The following is a 20,112-nucleotide window of genomic DNA, read 5'->3' on the forward strand; positions in this document are numbered from 1 at the left end:
GAATAATGATATTGTACCCATTTACAAGGTTAATAATAGGATGCTTGATCATTGTTTAGAATGTTTATTATAATATAGATGAACAGTGTTGATTTATTTTTCTTTTCTTCCGGTATATTCTTAAGAATCACTCAAGTATTGCAAGGGCCCAGTTGTGTTACATTCCAAGGTTTTCAGGGATGTGTTGTGAATCATCTGTCCAAAATAATAAATGCACAACATTGTCCAGAGAATAAAAAGAATGTTTGCTTTTGAAGTTGTTATACTTTACCTGCTGAGAAAATCTCTTGCAGTTGTCATGCTGTTTTTCACCAGGTTCCAGTGTCAACGTAGTCACTATCGGAAGATGCAGCAGAATTGTCCTCCCTCTCTTTTTTAGATGGTACATTCACATACGATGCCTCTGATGTTGTACTACTATTATCTGTTTCTAAAGTAAACAAAATCAATGTCAGTGTTTTTGCTTTACCTCCAAATAGATCCTGCTTGCTTTAAGTTTAAAGGTTGCGGTACAAAAGATCCAGGTTCAAAAGAGCTCAAAAGGGATTTCAGAACAGAAGCTGTCTGTGCTAAGAATTGTCACATTAAGTACAAGAGTACCTTGACTGAGGCTTCTGGGTAAGTGCTGGTCTTCATAACCGTCAGTACTTTCTGTTGTCTGTGCAATGTGGGGATTCTGGAAAGATGTCTCTGGAAATGATGGGCTTTCCTCACCTTCCAAAAATAAGAGAGACAAATAGTAACTTTAAAAGATCTGTTAAATCAGTCCAATATACAGTGGTTTCGAGATCTTAAACCAATTTTATATCGAAAATAATTGTATTTATATATTGAAAATGAACAAAAGTTTGGGGGCGGTTTTAGATATTTTTGAATTAAGTTTCTTATGTTTGAGGAAAAATACAGCAAAGACAGTCATATTATGAAATGTTGTTACAATAACTGCTTTCTATTTTAACATATCTTGAAATTGAATTTAGTGGCACATGATTATTCAGAATATGCTGATTATTCTAATATGCTGACTGCTCAAGAAACATTTATTATAAGCAATGTTGAAAATAATTGTGCTGCTCAATTTTTTGTGCAAACAATAATACATTTTTTTTCTGGACTATTTGATTATTAAAAATGTCAAAGCATTTTTTTAAATGGAAATCCTTATTATAAATGTTTTTAGCAATTTGATCAATTTATGTATAATAAAAGTATTAATTTTATTTTCAAAAAAGAAATTTAAACCAGGAAATAAGCAATGTTTTTAGGATATTAGTCATTTAAAACAAAGAAACATGGCAATATTACTAAATAATTAAAAAAAGTAAATAAAAACATTCAAGATTCTGTACCATTTATAATTTCAAATTTTAAATACAAATTTGTCACATGAAATGTCAGATTTTATGTTTTAAATTTTTCTCTCTCGCCAATTATGAAATTATAATGAAAATATTTATATTCAATTAGAATTAGAAGTATTTTTCACTTTTCACTTGGTTTTAGATGATTGTAATATGGTTCATTCATACCATAATAGAGAAGGGCGTTTTCTTCAGTCTCTGTGTTCTGATAGCACTCTTCAGATGAAGTACTCTCTGAATCATTCCTATCTGCAAAGCAGAAAAGAATTCACATGCTTATCAAAATACATTGATGTCAATATTGTCGCACTGGCAAAACAAAAAAGGTACCTCGACTGTGGGCACGAGGTGTATGACAGCCGCTGTAAGGAATGGTGTTTCCTGTCATCTGAGTGCTGTGGGCTGTCTGAAGTGACTTCTCAAGAAGTGACGGGCTTTCCTCATCTTCTGCAGAAAACAGATGCCTGAGGTTTAGCTGATGGAATTAATCCTCAGAAGGCTCATTGACAACTCCCATTAAGCTTCAATATAAATAGCTTTACCACATTGGAGATTCATGTCCATCTCTGTGTTCTGATAGCATTCAAATGAAGATGTACTGTCTGAATCATTTGCATCTACTGCTGAAGACAAAGAGAATTCATGAATCTGAAATGGATTTGCCTACTACAAGATACTGTTTACCCTTAATGTTACGATTTAAAGGTGCCCTAGCCTAGAATGAGTTGAAACATTATGTTAAATTGTTCTCTGTTACAGTGCCTTGCGAAAGTATTCGGCCCCCTTGAACTTTGAACCTTTTGCCACATTTCAGGCTTCAAACATAATGATATGAAACTAATTTTTTGTGAAGAATCAACAACAAGTGGGACACAATCATGAAGTGGAACGACATTTATTGGATATTTCAAACTTTTTTAACAAATCAAAAACTGAAAAATTGGGCGTGCAAAATTATTCGGCCCCTTTAAGTTAATTTACAGCTGTAAGTCACTTGGGGTATGTCTATCAGTTTTGTACATCGAGAGAAATTTTTGCCCATTCCTCCTTAGAACAGCTCGAGCTCAGTGAGGTTGAATGGAGAGCGTTTGTGAACAGCAGTTTTCAGTTCTTTCCAGATTCTTGATTGGATTCAGGTCTGGACTTTGACTTGGCCATTCTAACACCTGGATATGTTTATTTTTGAACCATTCCATTGTAGATTTTGCTTTATGTTTTGGATCTTGTTGGAAGACTAATCTCCGTCCCAGTCTCAGGTCTTTTGCAGACTCCATCAGGTTTTCTTCCAGAATGGTCCTGTATTTGGCTCCATCCATCCTCCCATTAATTGTAACCATCTTCCCTTCCCTGCTGACGGCCCAAACCATGATGCTGCCACCACCATGTTTGACAGTGGGGATGGTGTGTTCAGGGGGATGAGCTGTGTTGCTTTTTACGCCAACATAACGTTTTGCATTGTTGCCAAAAAGTTCAATTTTGGTTTCATCTGACCAGAGCACCTTCTTCCACATGTTTGGTGTGTCTCCCAGGTGGCTTGTGGCAAACTTTAAACGACACTTTTTATGGATATTTTTAAGAAATTTCTTTCTTCTTGCCACTCTTCCATAAAGGCCAGATTTGTGCAGTATACGACTGATTGTTGTCCTATGGACAGAGTCTCCCACCTCAGCTGTAGATCTCTGCAGTTCATCCAGAGTGATCATGGGCCTCTTGGCGGCATCTCTGATCAGTCTTCTCCTTGTATGAGCTGAAAGTTTAGAGGGACGGCCAGGTCTTGGTAGATTTGCAGTGGTCTGATACTCCTTCCATTTCAATATTATCGCTTACACAGTGCTCCTTGGGATGTTTAAAGCTTGGTAAATCTTTTTGTATCCAAATCCGGCTTTAAACTTCTCCACAACAGTATCTCGGACCTGCCTGGTGTGTTCCTTGTTCTTCATGATGCTCTCTGCACTTTAAACGGACCTCTGCGACTATCACAGTGCAGGTGCATTTATACGGAGACTTGATTACACACAGGTGGATTCTATTTATCATCATTAGTCATTTAGGTCAACATTGGATCATTCAGAGATCCTCACTGAACTTCTGGAGAGAGTTTGCTGCACTGAAAGTAAAGGGGCCGAATCATTTTGCACGCCCAATTTTTCAGTTTTTGATTTGTTAAAAAATTTCAGTCTCTCGATGTACAAAACTGATAGACATACCCCAAGTGACTTACAGCTGTAATCGCAGCAAAAGGTGGCGCTAAAAAGTATTAACTTAAAGGGGACGAATAATTTTGCACGCCCAATTTTTCAGTTTTTGATTTGTTAAAAAAGTTTGAAATATCCAATAAATTTCGTTCCACTTCATGATTGTGTCCCACTTGTTGCTGATTCTTCACAAAAATTACAGTTTTATATCTTTATGTTTGAAGCCTGAAATGTGGCAAAAAGCCCCAAAGTTCAAGGGGGGCGAATAGTTTCGCAAGGCACTGTATCTACATAGAGGGTATGTGGCTTATTTAAGGGCAAAAATTGTCCAGATACAGTTTTACAGGTCCATTTAAAACCCTAGAAATTGTCCCTAGGATGTAATTTTGCCTTATTTGGAAGGGTCATGAATATTAAATGTTGAATAGTAAGTTCAGTTGTTTAGCGAAGCAGCTTGTGAGTCCTGACAGAACACAGACCGACTGAATGACACTTTAAGCAGAACATCTCAAATGGAGCTAAATGCAGCCTACTTGTCTATTGCGCGTGCGAGAGAGAGAGAGAGAGAGAGAGAGAGAGAGAGAGAAAGAGAGAGAGCTTGTGCATATGGTTGCCAGATTGCACACCGGATAGAATGAGACAGGGACAACTGCAGCTTGAAGTAATGGGTGTGGCAAAAGGTAGGGGCGTGGTAAATTGGTCAAAGGAGCTTCCTCCTGGCAAGGCCAATCAGCAGTAACCATAGTTACTATAGTATGAATCAATGAAAGAATGAGTTTTGACTTAGAACACAAGCCTTTGATGACAAATTCAATTGACGTTTCAAAAAATTTGTTGTAAAAATTACTACTGAATAAATGTTTTTTTTTTTTACTTCATTTTGTAATTAGATGGTGAGTGTTTGATCAAACAGGTATATATGTATGCCTTTAAACAGCAACAACATTTGCTGTACCATTATTATAAAAATAACTTTACTTTTAGTTTGTATGTACAAAATTAGTATGACTTTAATAGTGTCAGGAGACATTTTTATCTTTAAAATAATTTGTTTTTTAATAATTTTTTATTTTATTATTTAGTTCAAGTACAGACATTTCAAGTATAATGCAATAAAAAAAACAATGAATACAAAGCATTGTAAATACAGCTCAAAATGCGTAAATCAGAGAATAAGAATAACAAGTATAAAATGAACAATACAAATAAATACAAAAATAAACGTTTATGAATCAAGGTAGAAAACGTTTTGTTCTCATGTTTGAAAGGGTTTCAAAGTATACTGTGAGATCAGTCTTATAAAAGGTAATATAGGAATGTTTCTTTTATTTGTGTCATGCATATAAAACTTTAATGTAATTATATTATTTTGTTGTTGTTGTTTTGTTTTGTTTTTTGGAAACAAAGTAAGTTTCTTGAGGTTCTAAATTCTAATATCTATTTTAAAGTCAGTCCAAAATGAAAGAGAAAAAGGGCAATACAAAAAAACATGTTTAATATCTTCAAGTGATGTGTTACAAAAAGTATGAATGTTTTTTATAATTGATCCTAAAAAAGTTGCGGTGGTGATGACACCACATAAGCCGTGCCATACAGAAGGTTTCTAAGGTAACATACTTTTGAATGTATTCTCAATATCATTATTGCTTTTTTTACAGTGAAAGAAATGTATTTTGTCTTGTATAATTATTTGTGTAATTATAGTGATTAAGTTTATGGCTCGCTTTTATGTGGATCAGAAAGCTATTTGCATCCAATTGAAAAGACCTTACGGCAAGCCCCATTCCTTTCCGACCTTATGGCATGCACGCCCATTGCTTCAGCCTGCTGTTACCTCTACTTGGATAGTATATGTGTTCTTTTCACAGAAAATCTCTGATTGGGGGATTTAAATGACTGAAATCTGGCAACTGCAAGCACGACCACTCAAACGCTCTTCTACGTACTTTAAACTACATTTTAGACTTGTCTTTTTTCGTCAACGATATTGCATGTTTATATAACGTTAGTCACAATGTTGGCTACGCAGTGACTGTGATCTCTGAAATACAAGATAATATAAAATACTAAATAATATTAACCTTTGTCATTAGACACTATTTAGTTTGGTATGGTACTTGGAGTTTCCTATTGTTAAGTACTGTACTAGCATCTTACATTATCTAGACAATGCAGTCTCTCTAAGAAACTTTCAATGCAATCAGAAATTGTTTAAACAGTAAATAAGTGGATAAATCACTACTTACTGCTTGCAGGAATATAGTTGGAATTGCCCCTTTCTTCAGTTTATGACGCTGAGCGAAGCTTACTTGATGTTGTCCCAGGTTAGAAAAACTGTCCGTGGTGAAATGGGCCAAGCAAACGAGCAATTTTGAATTAAATTGTTGCAGTATTCAATTATAATAAACATCAACCATAACTGTTGACATTTTTTATCTGTGGGAAGGGTATAAAAAGTCCTCACATCCCCTACACAGCCTGGAACATGACATTTATTTCTATGATCTGCTGTTTTCGCTATCCTCGTGTGACGCGTGTTTACCTGCAGTCCCGATGATTCGGCTTCGTCAGTTCCGCCTGACAATGAACATGTTCGGACATATGCAAATATTGGGGGCGTACATGTTAATGATCCCAGCGATTGCGCCACAGTTGGTTATATTAAGATTCGCCTATTTTTCGTGGTGTTTTTCATCCACAAGATTTACATAAGAAGTAGGAGGCAGTGTTGTCTGAGACTAACAGTATGTGATGTCCATGTACTGAACTCTTATTATTTCACTATGGCAAGGTTAATTCAATTTTTCATTCTAGGGCACCTTTAAATTTGATAAAATCAGCTCGACAATGGAAGCTTTACCTGGAGTTTCAGTACTTGCTAAGTGATGGTCACCATAAGAAAGGGGCGCAAACTGTGAATTTTCATGCAATGATGGTGCTTCCTCACCTTCATGGAGATAAAATATTAGTTAATACACCTAAACATGTTCTCTCTGGATTGAATGACTTAAATTAACTTAGCATATGATTTATTTTTGCATACGTGACTTGAAATTGATGTCTGTGTCCGTCTCTGTGTTTTGATAGAACTCTCCAGAAGATGTACTGCTCGAATCATTCATATCTACAGCTATAGACAAAAAAAGAGTTCATAAATATCAAATTGATTTCCCTACTAAAAATATATATTTTTTGCTGTTTCTCAAAGGAGAAATATTTGAAATCTGAAGTTTCAATCAGCTTTACTTTTATTCTCAGGTGCTGATGAGCGATGGACTCCATAAGACTGGAGTGTCAATGGGGACTTTTCATGAAGTGATGGTGTTTCCGTACCTTTATGGAGGAAACATTTTTAAAATGTTAAAATATTCACAATAATAATAATAAAAAATAATAAAAAAAATTATTTATATTATGAGACATATCTAGACATGTTCTCTCTGGATTATTCAAATGAAGATGCATTAAAATATCTTATGAACACAAAAAAATGATTTATTTGTGCGTACGTGACTTGGGAATGTTGTCAATATCGGTGTTTTGATAGAACTCTCCAGAAGATGTACTGCTTGAATCCTTCACATCTACTCCTGTGGATAGAGCAAAGAAAAATGTATACATGTCTACACAAGACAGTGTTGTCAGTGGGGGTCTATCACCTTCAAAACAAAATAACAATAACATTTTATTTATATTATTTTATTTTGATTAAAATTATATATTTTAGGTAATAGTAAATTATCCCATGGATCCGACTGAGGTTTATTTGTGCATACCTGACCTGATGGTGTCCATGTTAATTTGCACGGTGTGTGCGTGTCTTTCTCCAGAGCATGTACTAGCTTCGCCATTCATATCTCCTGCTAGACAGAGTGGAGAAGAATTCATACAAAACAAATGTGGTTCTTCACAAGTCACTATTATTTAATGCAGAGCACAAGAATATGAGTGATATGTCCACAATGGTTAAAAAAAAAAAAAAAAAAAAAAAAGAACTACTATTTTCCTTTACACTACCGTACAGAAGTTTGAGGTAAAGTTTTTTTTTTTTTTGAAGAAGAAGAAGAAGAAGAAGAAGAAGAAGAAAGGAGGAAATTAAGCATTCAGCAAGGCAACATTTTACCATGGTGGATTCACTATTTACATGGCGGAATTTGCGAGCGGAAAGACTGAACGCTTCTCCAGAAAGGAATCCTTTTATTTTTTATATTTAAAAATGTTTGTGTGCTGCGTGTCCCTGTGTGTGTAATAAACCGAGTGTATACACGTTTTGGAGTCTTTAAATAACTATTGCGCCATTGACTTTAGACCAGGTTTTTGTTGGTCAATGGTGCAGTCGTTGTCAGACCAGCATGTCCATGGGCGCAAAAATAGGCGCAAAGGCATTTGCTATTTATACAATGTAGTGCGGGACATGAAAATGATAACTGCATCAGGCTGAACCAACAAAAAACACTTGCATCACATTGCACCAGGTGTATTATAAGGTCTATAAAGGGCCAGAGCTGCAGCTGACAGTTATTTTAAAACAATAAAAACTGAACAGCAAAATTGATGGATAGTTCTGCTAAGACACTGCAGCAAATAATACTTATACTTACAAAAAAATATATGTGGCATACATTCTGTATTTGACTCTGACTGCATTTTTGACAAGACTTTTTTCATCTATACGTTTAGCATTATTAATCAGCATGTTAAGAACATTTCATAATAAACAATGTTAATAATTGGGAAAGTTATTTGTAGATGGCAAGGAAAGACAACAAAATCTTTTGAAATAACAGTTTTCTGCTCATGATGAAAGCATGTTGATTATTATTACATTGTTTGTTTGCTTTTAGTAGATACTTATTTTAAGCAAAATATAAAAATGGTCCAGATGTCAAAGGAAAACCTAGAACCCCCATACATTATCTTTTCTGTCAAAATGTAAAAAGAAATGTTTTTACTTTTTAATAATCATATCCAATAGGTCTTAACTAATGAATTGGTTTTTTGAATTTTCTTTTATCAAAAATGTATATATATATTTTTTGTGTGTGTGTTTTATTTTTTATTCTTAGACTTCACTGCTTTTGGCTCTGAGGGTCCAACCTCATCTTTGATGACTATTTGTACTGTTTAAGGCTGTTGATGGTACTATTGTACATTTGCTCTTATAAGAAAAAATACATATGCTTTTCTTGATGTGTGTAATTTTAAATAAGAATTGGTTATATATTTGTGGTCATTTGCAGTAGAAATGTAGCATACTTGGTGAGTTGTTTCGATGCAGTCTTTGCGTTCGAATGCTGTTGTGATGTTCATAGTCTGAATCACTGTCTGAGTTGTGAGTGGGTTGATTTGTTCTCCTGCTGGTTTTACAGCCATAGTTTGAGCTCATTCTCGGGCCAAGACTTTCTGAGGGATGAAAACCAGAAAGTGCACATTTATGTAAAATTGAAAGTTTGACCATTACCGAAATTAATGGTTATGACGAATACAAAGGTCATGTCAAAAGAAAGAAGAATGTCATATACATATAGGATGGCTTGAGGGTGAGTACATATGGGATCATTTTTGGGTGAACTAGCCCTGTAACTGATTTGTATACAAACATTTAAGTGAGAGGTTTTATTGACATCTTTCCATTGTTGAAACACGAAATGAGCATGAGACATGAAACTGATTTGTACTGTATCTTTCAACATACCTTCTGATGTTTATTCATGTTTATTTTGTGCTATAATTAGCAGTAAAGCAGAAGAGATGATCAATTCACATTCTCTCCGCACATCTCATGAATGGATAAAAAAGTTATCTGTCATGCCACATTAAAGAGCGCCAAATCTGTTTTTTTTTATTGAATTTCGTAACATTTTTGGTCCATCTAAATGAGAATATATTAAAATTGACAAATTATATATAAGCTACTAAATACTAAAAAATAGATATAATTAGTTATGAAGAGGCAAAAATAAAATATATTAAAATACAAACCATACTGAGACCCCCTGGCACCAGGGACGATTTCTGTGTCATAGACTCCTGTCTGTACATTGGACTGGTCCTCCAGGCTTGTGTGAGAATCACTCTGATGTTGGTGAATCACACATGCTGTTGGCAAAGAGGATGAAAAAGAATGGCTTAAAATTCCTCATGCAGCACTAAGCCTCTGCCTTAAGCTTTTGTATAGCTAATATCAAAATAAATAGTACAAAAAAGGTTTGACTATTCATATTTTATGAAAAAACATTTCCTGTTGTTTGAATGGAATGCACTAAAAACACACACAGAAACTAGTAAATTCATTTTTAATTCAATAAAATTCAAATTTATAACAATAAAATTAACATGAAAAAAACGTAAGAGTTGTACTACTCTTTGAAAGTTTGTTGTAGCTCAGCTCTATTTTTTCGGTTCCATTTTTAGGTCTAAGAAAACGTGTGCATCATTTATTTTCCAACACCTAAGGTATCTATCATCTAAAGCAACTAAATGTGTCTAAAATGGTTTGAATATTTTTTGAATTTGAATGTATCTTTTGAATATAAAAAGTGCTTTTACTGTACTTGCCCTTTGCTCTTTTGAAATGCACGATGGTGGCAGCATTTATAATAATAAACATAAGAAGCATAATAGATAAGATGATGCAGCCAATCGCTGCTGCTGAAACTCCACTGCTGCGTTGTGTTGCTGCTACTGTGTACTCTAAAATAAACAGAGAAGGTTTTATAGACAAAAATCATGCAAATCATTTATTTCCTCTTTTTAAAAAAGTCGAAACTGAAGCATCACCTGTCGCTTGTGTTGTTAACGCCAGTTTGGTTGTGATGGTTGTTTTTTTGTTCTCAACACTTTCTGTATGAAAGACATTTAATCAACTGGATACATCAAAGGAATACAAATAACCAAGTCACTCTTGATTTCACAACAAGACACTAACAAGTTTAAGCTTATACATGTGTGCTTTGACATTTCAGAAATATAGTTGTAATCCTGCCCCTACTTTTAACCTATTTTCAGTCCAACTGATGTGGAAATTACATCCATCCACCCCAAAAAGTGAAATCTGACCTATAAACTTATGTAAATGTTCCACCTCAAGAGGTCACATACTACAACCTCAAATACACACAGGAAATTCAGTTGCTGCATTTGGCACAAAAAGTTAGTTTCTGCATCCCAATTCGCATTCTATACATTCTAAATATTATTCGAAATTAGAAGTCCCAAATTAGTGTCCCAAATCGTAGTATTTTGAAATTAGCAGTCCAAAGATACCTAGATGGTTTACCTAGAACTATTTCCAAAGTGCAGGTCCGTACACACTCTAACGGCTAATATTGCCCACAACCCGTTGTGTGTCGGACGAGGATTTGATAAGAACTACAAACATGAAAAGAAGTGTTAAAAACTACAAATGTTGCAGATGTGCGAGACCGACAATCAAGTAGAGAGGTTTAGATAAAGGATTTGATTTAATAAACAGAATCTATCGTAGTGGGGGGGAAATTGTATTCATTGTTATCCACATTATATTTCATCTGTAAAAGCATTGTGAACTTACATTTGGTCGTTAGTTTTTAAATGCAATCACTATGCAAACACATAAGGAGCTCTCTGCATGAAAGACCCACACCTGGCAGAACAACATGCTACTACATTTCTTTCCAAAACGGTAGAAAATTAAATTAAACTGAATGTGGAGGATTTTAACTAGTTGCAGTTTAAACGGTGACAGGATGCACGTAACCAAGCAACAGAGTGTTCTGTTAAAGGTGCAATTATGATGAAGCAGTATGTCCCAAAGCTTGCCTATTATTCTGCTATACACTCAAAAATATGTACCTTTTCTTCACAAAAAAGTAGGCGAATTGGGATGCAGTGGATATCTACACATCCAATGTCAGCATGAAGATGAAATAGCCCCTTTTATTTTCCTACTGATCAATGCATCAACGCATGTTATTCCAAATAAAAAGTCTTTGTAATCTTTAATCTAAATATAACAACGGGCTTTCCTTTCAGTTGACCATTTAGGTCATGTGGATGGCTCGGATAATGTTAAACAATTGCCAAATGGCTATTAATACCATTTAAACAACAAACGTGCATTGTCCATTCTGGTATGTAAGGTCCACGTTTAGCCATCCAATCAGTTCCTGACGAGTAAAAATTTCCAACCTACATATTTTCAATTTGAAAATCCTGTTTCAATCCAAAATATGCGGAAGGTTAAAGGAACACTCCAATTTTTTTGAAAATAGGCTAATTTTTCAAGTCTCTTAGAGTTAAACAGTTGAGTTTTACCGTTTATGAATCCATTCAGCCGGTATCTGTATCTGGTAGTAGCACTTTTAGCATAGCTTAGCATACATCATTGAATCATTAGACCATCAGCATCAGTGCTCAAAAAATAACCAAGACTTTCAATATTTTTCCTATTTAAAACTTGACTCTTCTGTAGTTGTGTACTAAGACCAACAAATAATGAAAAGCAAAAGAAAATGCAATTTTTTTAGAACGTTATAGCCATTATAACTATTTTCTCATTCCTGCGAAGGAACTTTGAGGTCGTCATGGGTGCAGTGGCGCAATGATATTACACAGTGCCTGAAAATAGGCAAACCTCCGTCAATATAACCAGCGTGACAATCTGCTTGCACAGCCTTGTAGCCATGGAGACATTTGTGAGAGACGATTCAGAAGATTCTATTTGAACCGGAATAACAGTTACACTGAAGATGAGCTTTTGAAATGTGAAAGAGAAAGTGTGGTTGAACAGACTGGGGCAGAAGGGACGAGGAGAGCAGATTCAAACTGGTGAGTCAGAGAAGAGTCAAAATTCATGGAAGAAATGGTCTGACGTGGATTCGGCCTTTTTTTGGCGGCCACTAAATCATATTCAATGCAGGAGACACACCACGAAGCCTCGGCACGGAACGTAACATCACTAACATAGTATTTTGTACCACAGAAACTGTGTAGATAAACAATACCGGCAATTACACATTCTATTTAAATCAAACTAAACACTACCTCACCAGAACTCTACAACAAAAAATGCTAACGTTATATACTGTATAAACCAAATGACAGCACAAACCCCCACACTTAGTGATTGCATTCACAGGTAACGTTAGCTAAAGACAACAGCAGTGCCTTTTCAATCAGGTCCTTCAAGCTAAAAAAAAAATATTATAATGTGACTTGTTTCTTGTTTGAATCGACCGGTGTTTTGATATCTATGTTCAGAGCAGTCAACCACTGATTCTTTCGTTCCTTGTTTTCGTTGGTATTCTGTGAAACATGATGGTAGAGTACACCTTCGACTCACTATCTCAGCTCTTTACAACACACAGAACCATGGCTAATCGCACAGTAAATCCACTACATAATTTGCCGGCTGCAACTCTGCATTATCTGCAACGACACAAACTTAGTGGCGGTCGCATTGGAAGTTACCTATCTAATGACTACAGGCGCTGCGTAATATCATCGCACCACTGAACGCATGGTACAGTACAAAGTTCCATGATTACTCCACAGGAATCAGAAAATAGTTCCTATCTATATCAGTATAAAACTCTAAACTTTTAATTTTCCGTTGGTCTTCTTAGTACACGATATAACTATAGAATGGTCAAGTTTTAAAGGGGTGATGAATTGAGAAATCAACATTCCCTTGAGCTTTTGATATATATATAAAAGGTCATGGTAATATAAGATTATCCTGTAAACAAGTCTAAAGTCCTGGATTTGCAGACACAATGATGTGCCTTCTATATTGGATCAGACAGGAATAGTGCAAATTTATGTGAGTAAAATGGTTTTTTTTTTAATATGTAATAGTACTAGTCCCGGCGGGGCTGTACCAGACGGGCTACCAAAATGTACGCCCGTCGGCAGAAATTCTTTCTTGATCTGGGCGCGCACGTGTGTGTGTGCACTCGCAGTTCGCACTTATATCGATCGACTGATCGTGCGGGTGTGGGCCATGTGACACATTCGCGGGAGGATGAGAAATAAATCATTGTGTTTGTTTGATAAAGACAAGTTGCTGTTGCCGCTTTCAAAATAATCTCTCCCTCATGTGAACTGAACTGACAGGGGCATAGATATGACAGCGGAGCTGAAGCTCATTAAATATTCAAATCTTATCCAATCTTAGCTGGGGGCGTTTACTTCCAAGTCTCCAGTGCCGCACATCCATCAAAGCCCAGCGTTCAGAAGACAGCCTCAAAACCAGTGTAGAAAATAGCTTATTACTTCTTAGTTATGACGTTTTTGAATGTAAAAAACACACAAACGTTGTTATTTGACAACAATATAAAAAAAGTTAAAAAGCCAGTCCATGACACCTTTAAATAGGACAAATATTATCTTTGAAAAAAGAAAGTCTTGGGTCATTTTTGAGAGCGATGCTAATATACTAATATGATTCAATGATGTATGCTAAGCTATGCTAAAAGTGCTGCTGCCAGATACAAAGATCAGCTAAATGGATTCAAAAATGGTAAAACTCAACTGGTTAACTCTAAGGGACTTGGAAATTGAGCCTATTTTTTTTTTTAAAGTGGAGTGTTCCTTTAGTTCACCTTGACTTTAAAGTTTTTTCTTTGTGTAGAATGTTATACACATGTTTATAGTACCTGAACACACAACGCCAGCATCTTCCTTATGTCCACAGTAGCTGTCAGTATTGTTGATGGGGCCGCACTCCCATATGTTTCTCTCTGTGCCATTGCATTTCATTTTGCTGATATGGATTACTCCGCTGCCGGCCTCAGAAGCGTTCACTCTTATTGCACTGCCACATCTCAGCTGGGCACATACTACTTGTCCACTTTTGATGTTAAAATCATCATCACACACCGTTCCCCACTGCCCAGAAAACAGCAGCTCCACCCGTCCAGCACAGCGATCACGCCCGACCAATCTGACAGCCTGTTTTTCTGGAGGACAGAGGTTAGCCCAATGAAATTATAATTAAAGCATTGAGACAAAAGTAGAACGCTTATCAAAACATCTCTGAGAAGATCTCAGATTCCTCACCGCAAATGACTTCAGTTGCATTTGTGCAGTCGCCTTCTGCGGCTGTAGTGCAGTTGTGCAGTTTGGAGTCTTTCAAGATGCAGTCTGCAAGACAAGTGTCATTGTGCACTTCTGCAGTTGTGCCGATCTCAAAAACGTGGCCACAACCCAAAAGTTTACAGATTTGGAGAGCAAACTCTTTCTTTTCCTCTGCATCCAGACGGTTGAGGGTCACACCGACTGTAGTGTTCTGGTGAAGAGCTCTGAGAACACCAGAGCAGCCCTTGGACAAATGTAGTGTGGAGAGCTCAACTAGTTCAAAATAGGAAAACGGTCATAATGGATTTCATTGAATCATCTACCTTAATTGTTTCTGACACTAGTCACATTTTTATCTTCACAGCATGCTGGGTTGAGTCAGAAACTTTTCCAGCATTGCATTCTGGCATTGATCTTATCTGATGGTTTATTCTGTTCTCAGCGTGTATTTCTAGCAAATCAGACACTAGACTTTTATTTAGACCCAAAGTGATATGTAAACCGTGGGGCATTGTTTTGTGTTGCAAAACGTTGTAGCAGTACACTGCAACACAGCCACATCCCGTGAGTCACTTCCTGTGGAAATGTCATATTGTAGCATGGAGGACACTGGGGAAAGAACTCTTTTTTTTTTTAGAAAGTTTATGACATTGCCTCCGCAGTGTGGTTTGAGCACAAGAAGCGCTCCTGATTTATCACTACAGGATGCAGATTGTGTCTGTGTATATGGTTTGTGGAATTATGACTCAATCTGAAGGTCTTTATTTAGGAAGACTTCTGAATAGGGTCAGAGGTCACTGCTCTGTTAATGGTAAAATACACTACAGTTCAAAAGTATGGGGTGAGTACATTTTTGTTCTTTTATTTAGAAAAAAACATTGATCAAAAGTGACAGACTTTTACTTTATTACAAAAAACAATTACCGTAATAAATGCTGCATTTTCTATTTATCTAAGAATTCTGAAAAAATTATCAAGGTTTCTATCATTTTATTATTTTTAATTCTCTTTACAATTGTATATTTCTATTTCTTATACAACTGTTGATTATTATTTGTGGTTAGGGCTGTCTGGAAGAGATTGGAAAAGGAGAGCAGTGTGCTTCACTTCATTCTGCTTGTGGTAGTGAGTGTAAAGAAGCGGACTCAAGAAAGAGGAGGCCCTGCGGGGCAAAGATAACGTCCCCTACAGGAGCCCGTCTTGGACCCAGTTGAAAGGTCCAGGAGACATTTCGAACCTGCTCCATCTCTTCCATCTCAGATAGGGGAACCCGAATTTAGAATCAGGCAGATAGGCAGATAGAATCTATTTATCACTATTTTATCTTTATTTCAATTTTAATTTTTAATTATCTTTACAACTGTTTCTAGTTTTATTTTTACAAATGGTATTCTTTTTCTAGTGCATATGTTATCACTATTTTAATTCATTTCTATGTAAAGCACTTTGAATTGCCATTGTGTATGAAATGTTCTATATACATAAACTTGCCTTGCCTTGATTTCAATATATTTTTATTAAAAAGACATTCTTCTTGAGCCCACCAAATCTCCATATAAGAAAGAATGATATAAGTATCACATGAAACTGAAGACTGGAGTAATTTTCCATCACAGGCATAAATTACATTTTAATATATATTAAAATTGAAAACAGTTATTTTAAATTGCAACAATATTTTACATCATTACATTTTGTTCTTTTTTTTTTTTTTGTACTGTGTTTTTGATCAAATACATGCAGCCTTGTTCAGCATAAAAGATGGCTTTCAACAAAACATTACAAAATGTTACTGACCCCAAACTTTTAGTAGTAGTTGATGCAGAATCATGGATATCTGTCACTTTCCACAAATAAGGAACAAAATATAGGGTTGTTTTAAATAAGTCTTTTTTCTTCCTTTCAATAAATGGTCAATGACAGGAGGTGCCAAAATCTGCCGAAAACGTTAATCGTCAACCTCAGAAGGTTATATAAAACAACTTTTACAACTCTGTTAAACATTTGGGGTGTGAAATAAAGCAATAAGCCCTAAGAACCGATGGTTTACAGCACATTCAGAACAGCTAAAGGACGATGTTACACTTAAAAATACTTATGGTCCATGAATAACCTTTAACATCCATGAAACATTTCCATTTCACAAAAGTCAGTGGAAAAATGTTGTTTAGATTTTTTACCTCACTAAGTTAAAAACAAAGTTTTAAGTTTCACTAAGAAAAAAAAAAGTTATATTAAGAACTTCACTGAGAGGTTCTTTGGGGAACCACAAATGGTTGTTCTATGGCATTGCCAAACCCCCCTTTTGGAACCTTTATTTTTAAGCACGACGCGGAGTGTAATATTACTCTATTAGGTCACGGCTCCGAACATGGCTCAGTCAGAATCAAGGACTGGAACTATCTGTTATATAATAATAATTAAACCATGCATCAACATTAAATTGTAAAAATGTGTAAATTAAATAATAAAACATATCAATTATAGGGCTTGCTAGTTTGGAAGCAATTGTTGGTATGTCAATAAAATGACACTTTTAAGATTAAGAAGATAAAGAAAAAGATTTCACAACACCTTGAATAACAGGGCCGATGAATACCATAAACACAGCAATATTTGTATTTTTCCCAAAATTGGGAAAATTGAATACGATTATTTACTTGTCTTTACGCAATGCTGTAGAAAGGTTCAAAATGATTAAATATTACTTTATAAAATAACATTTTTGACAATTAAAATTAATTAGTAATTACTTCAACAGACTATCAATAGAATATCAATTTAAAAGATTGTCAAAATTACGACATTATTATGGTAATTGTTGGATGCAGTCGAGAGACAAGGGTCTCTTAATTAACTGGAAGAACTTTTGTGAAGGACTCCAGCTTTACTTTCTTCATGTCTGATGTCTGTGAGATTGTGTAAGGCAGTTACCTATAAATATTAAATAGTGCTCAATGATTTTAAAATTAATTCTAGCATCCAAAAAAGAAGTGGCTGTCTCTGGGGTGGTAGATTGCTCTCATAGCGTTTGTGCAATCTTGCTGATCTCTTTTCTTTGTTCTGTTTGATAATATCGGGTTGGTCTCAGCAGGCCTACCCCCAAACACTGTTCTCATGCATATTGTTTAACATCTTGATTAACTGCTTGATTCCTCTGTGGCCCACTTTTGAATAAGTAAGTATTTTTGATCACCGTGAGATTGCTGCTAACCGCACACACTGATAATAACCCTGATCTAGATGCTATACTTTCAGAGGAAAGGTATTTTCTTAGTTTAATTTTCTGAAGAGTAGTAGAAATCATTCAACTCACTCGGTTTGTCTGAATGATCAGCATGCTTTGCCAGACTCACGGAAGGATGGTCATTTGTACCATTGAACCCTGAAGATGAAAAGATCAACACCATGAGTTTCGCAGAGGAGGCCAGAGGACAAAAACTGTCAATTACGTGTAAAAGTAGAACAGAGCACTCAAATCTACGGTCTTCCTATCTGCTGTAAGTCTTCATAGTCTACAAAAACAATATTCATCAAAGACAATAGTAATGAGACACTTTTGAACAAGATGAATTAAAAGAGCTCAGCTCAACATAAAACAAAAATGATGTTCTGCAAAACATCGCTAATGTTTGTGTTTTGTTACAAAGATGTTTTTGCATGTAGGTAACATTTGAAAATTTTGAAATATTTTGGGAACATTTTAATTATACAACAAATCTGAATGTCCTGTTTTACACAGTGAATGAGACCGTAATATGAAATATGTACAAGCTAATAAAGTTCGTCATTGTGGTTATTTATAACTAGGACTATTACTTTAAACTCTGTTGTGTTAAAGCAGACAAGATAAAATGGATGTTGATTACATATTTTAACACAGCGTGGGTCTCCAAATGAATTTCTCCATCTGTCTCACATTCAGTAGTTACTGTGAAAACTCAGAGCTGACGCTCATCTTGGTCATTAAAATATACTCAAAAAAGTCACAGAATGAAATTGATTCAGGAACAAAAAGATATTTGCATTTATGACTGACCAATACATCACATTAGTTAAGCGTTCTCAGGAAATCTAAAAACACCGTTTTTTTTTATTTTACAAAAATGGCATGATGTCTACCGGTATATCCGCTTTGGTAATTAATGTGGGGGAAAAAAACTCACAGAATCAAATAAATGTAATAAATTTAGGTTTATTTAATATTCTCTATGACACTCGATTTGTTGTATTACAAAAATTTGTGAGACTTTTTGAAAGAAGAATACTGAGATTATTCAGGTTTTTCTCAAATTAACAGTTATTTAATAATATAGACCAGCCTTATTCATCAAAACACAATGTGTATTTGTATTATTATGTTATATTTCTCGCCAGGTCCCATTTGTGCTACACATTATTTACAGCAAAAAATATACCATTTGTTATTCTATTATTGAAACACGTTACTATAAATGTGAGGCCTTGTAAATGTCTACTTGTCCTGATAATATCATCTTCAGCTTGTACACAATCTAAACGAACTCTAGTCTAAAACTAGCTATTAGGAAAATTCAGCTAAATTATTTGTTGTTTATTTTTAGCCATCTTTTGCATTTGACTTACAAATGAAGTCATCATTCTTCATTCAATCTCCTGTGAAGTTCAGCGCATGCATTTACCAATGTGTCACGGTGCACTGAAGTGCATAAATCAATCTCTGGTTTGACTTTGTGCAAACAGCTCTTCGGAAAAGCGTTGTAATGAGCCGAGGCATCAGTGTACTTTCTTTTGTTACTTAAAAAAATGCCTTCAGATGGAATTGTGCTGCATTAGTTAAACTGAGCTTTGTTTTAACCACAAAGCATCTTACAACAAGTCTTTTTTTGAAAGTGCACATTTGATTTTCCATCTGTGTTCGCAATTGTTTCTAAAGAGCTAGTTAAATAGATTGCACAACAGCCTTTGAGAATTGCACATCCTTTTAAGTATCATCAACTTAGTAGGCTTCTCAAACTAAATTTTAGAATTTAATAAAAAATTAAAATTAGAATGTAACATATTGCTGTTGAAATCAAGCTCTTTAGATGAAAGCTCTAGTTTGCCTACACAACCATTTATCAGAACCATTTTACCTTGAGACAAAGACAAAGCCTGGAGAACAAGACACAGCAGCAGAAGTGGCATCTCTCAGTCAGTCAGCCTAACAGCCAAAGATTTCAGTTCGACCCTTACGGGGAGTTACTCTGACTGATGAATGTGACCCTGCACCTTCAGCCTTTGGTGCTTGTGCAGTTGCTGCATGTGGTTTCCACTGCGGGGCGAATTTGAGCATGATAACTCACACTGCACTCACTACCACAAGCTCACACCCTATTTTGCTACTGTCACAGGTCAAAAGCACATTTTTGGGGTTATACCAACAAACTTTCACTTCATATTTTACTTAATTTTGGACTGCTTTAAAATATGTTTCAGTGAATAATGGAGTTGTTTCAATTCTAGCGTTGGTTTTGTAA

General features: G+C 35.4%; 1 protein-coding gene across 3 annotated transcripts; it reads right to left on the reverse strand.

Annotated features, from left to right (window-relative positions):
• Window positions 1-58: 58 nt before the first annotated feature.
• On the reverse strand, window positions 59-19,862 carry LOC137082816 (uncharacterized). Of its 3 annotated transcripts, none has more exons than XM_067448304.1 (19): window positions 19,729-19,862; window positions 17,931-17,999; window positions 14,597-14,887; window positions 14,194-14,496; window positions 10,337-10,399; window positions 10,115-10,249; window positions 9,539-9,655; window positions 8,813-8,959; window positions 7,333-7,416; window positions 7,066-7,146; window positions 6,803-6,889; window positions 6,600-6,686; window positions 6,417-6,503; window positions 1,904-1,981; window positions 1,692-1,808; window positions 1,530-1,610; window positions 601-714; window positions 272-430; window positions 59-195 (listed from the first exon to the last, which is right to left on the reverse strand). In XM_067448304.1, the coding sequence occupies exons 1-18, from the start codon at window positions 19,778-19,780 to the stop codon at window positions 309-311; spliced, it is 2,115 nt and encodes a 704-aa protein (XP_067304405.1). In that variant the 5' UTR covers window positions 19,781-19,862; the 3' UTR covers window positions 59-195; window positions 272-308. The 3 variants fall into 3 exon arrangements, with proteins under 3 accessions (XP_067304405.1, XP_067304406.1, XP_067304404.1); XM_067448305.1 differs by having other exon boundaries at window positions 1,692-1,805; window positions 7,333-7,419; XM_067448303.1 differs by having other exon boundaries at window positions 7,333-7,419.
• Window positions 19,863-20,112: the final 250 nt, after the last annotated feature.

Source organism: Pseudorasbora parva, chromosome 7, assembly GCF_024679245.1.
Source record: "Pseudorasbora parva isolate DD20220531a chromosome 7, ASM2467924v1, whole genome shotgun sequence".
Lineage (NCBI taxonomy): Eukaryota > Metazoa > Chordata > Actinopteri > Cypriniformes > Gobionidae > Pseudorasbora > Pseudorasbora parva.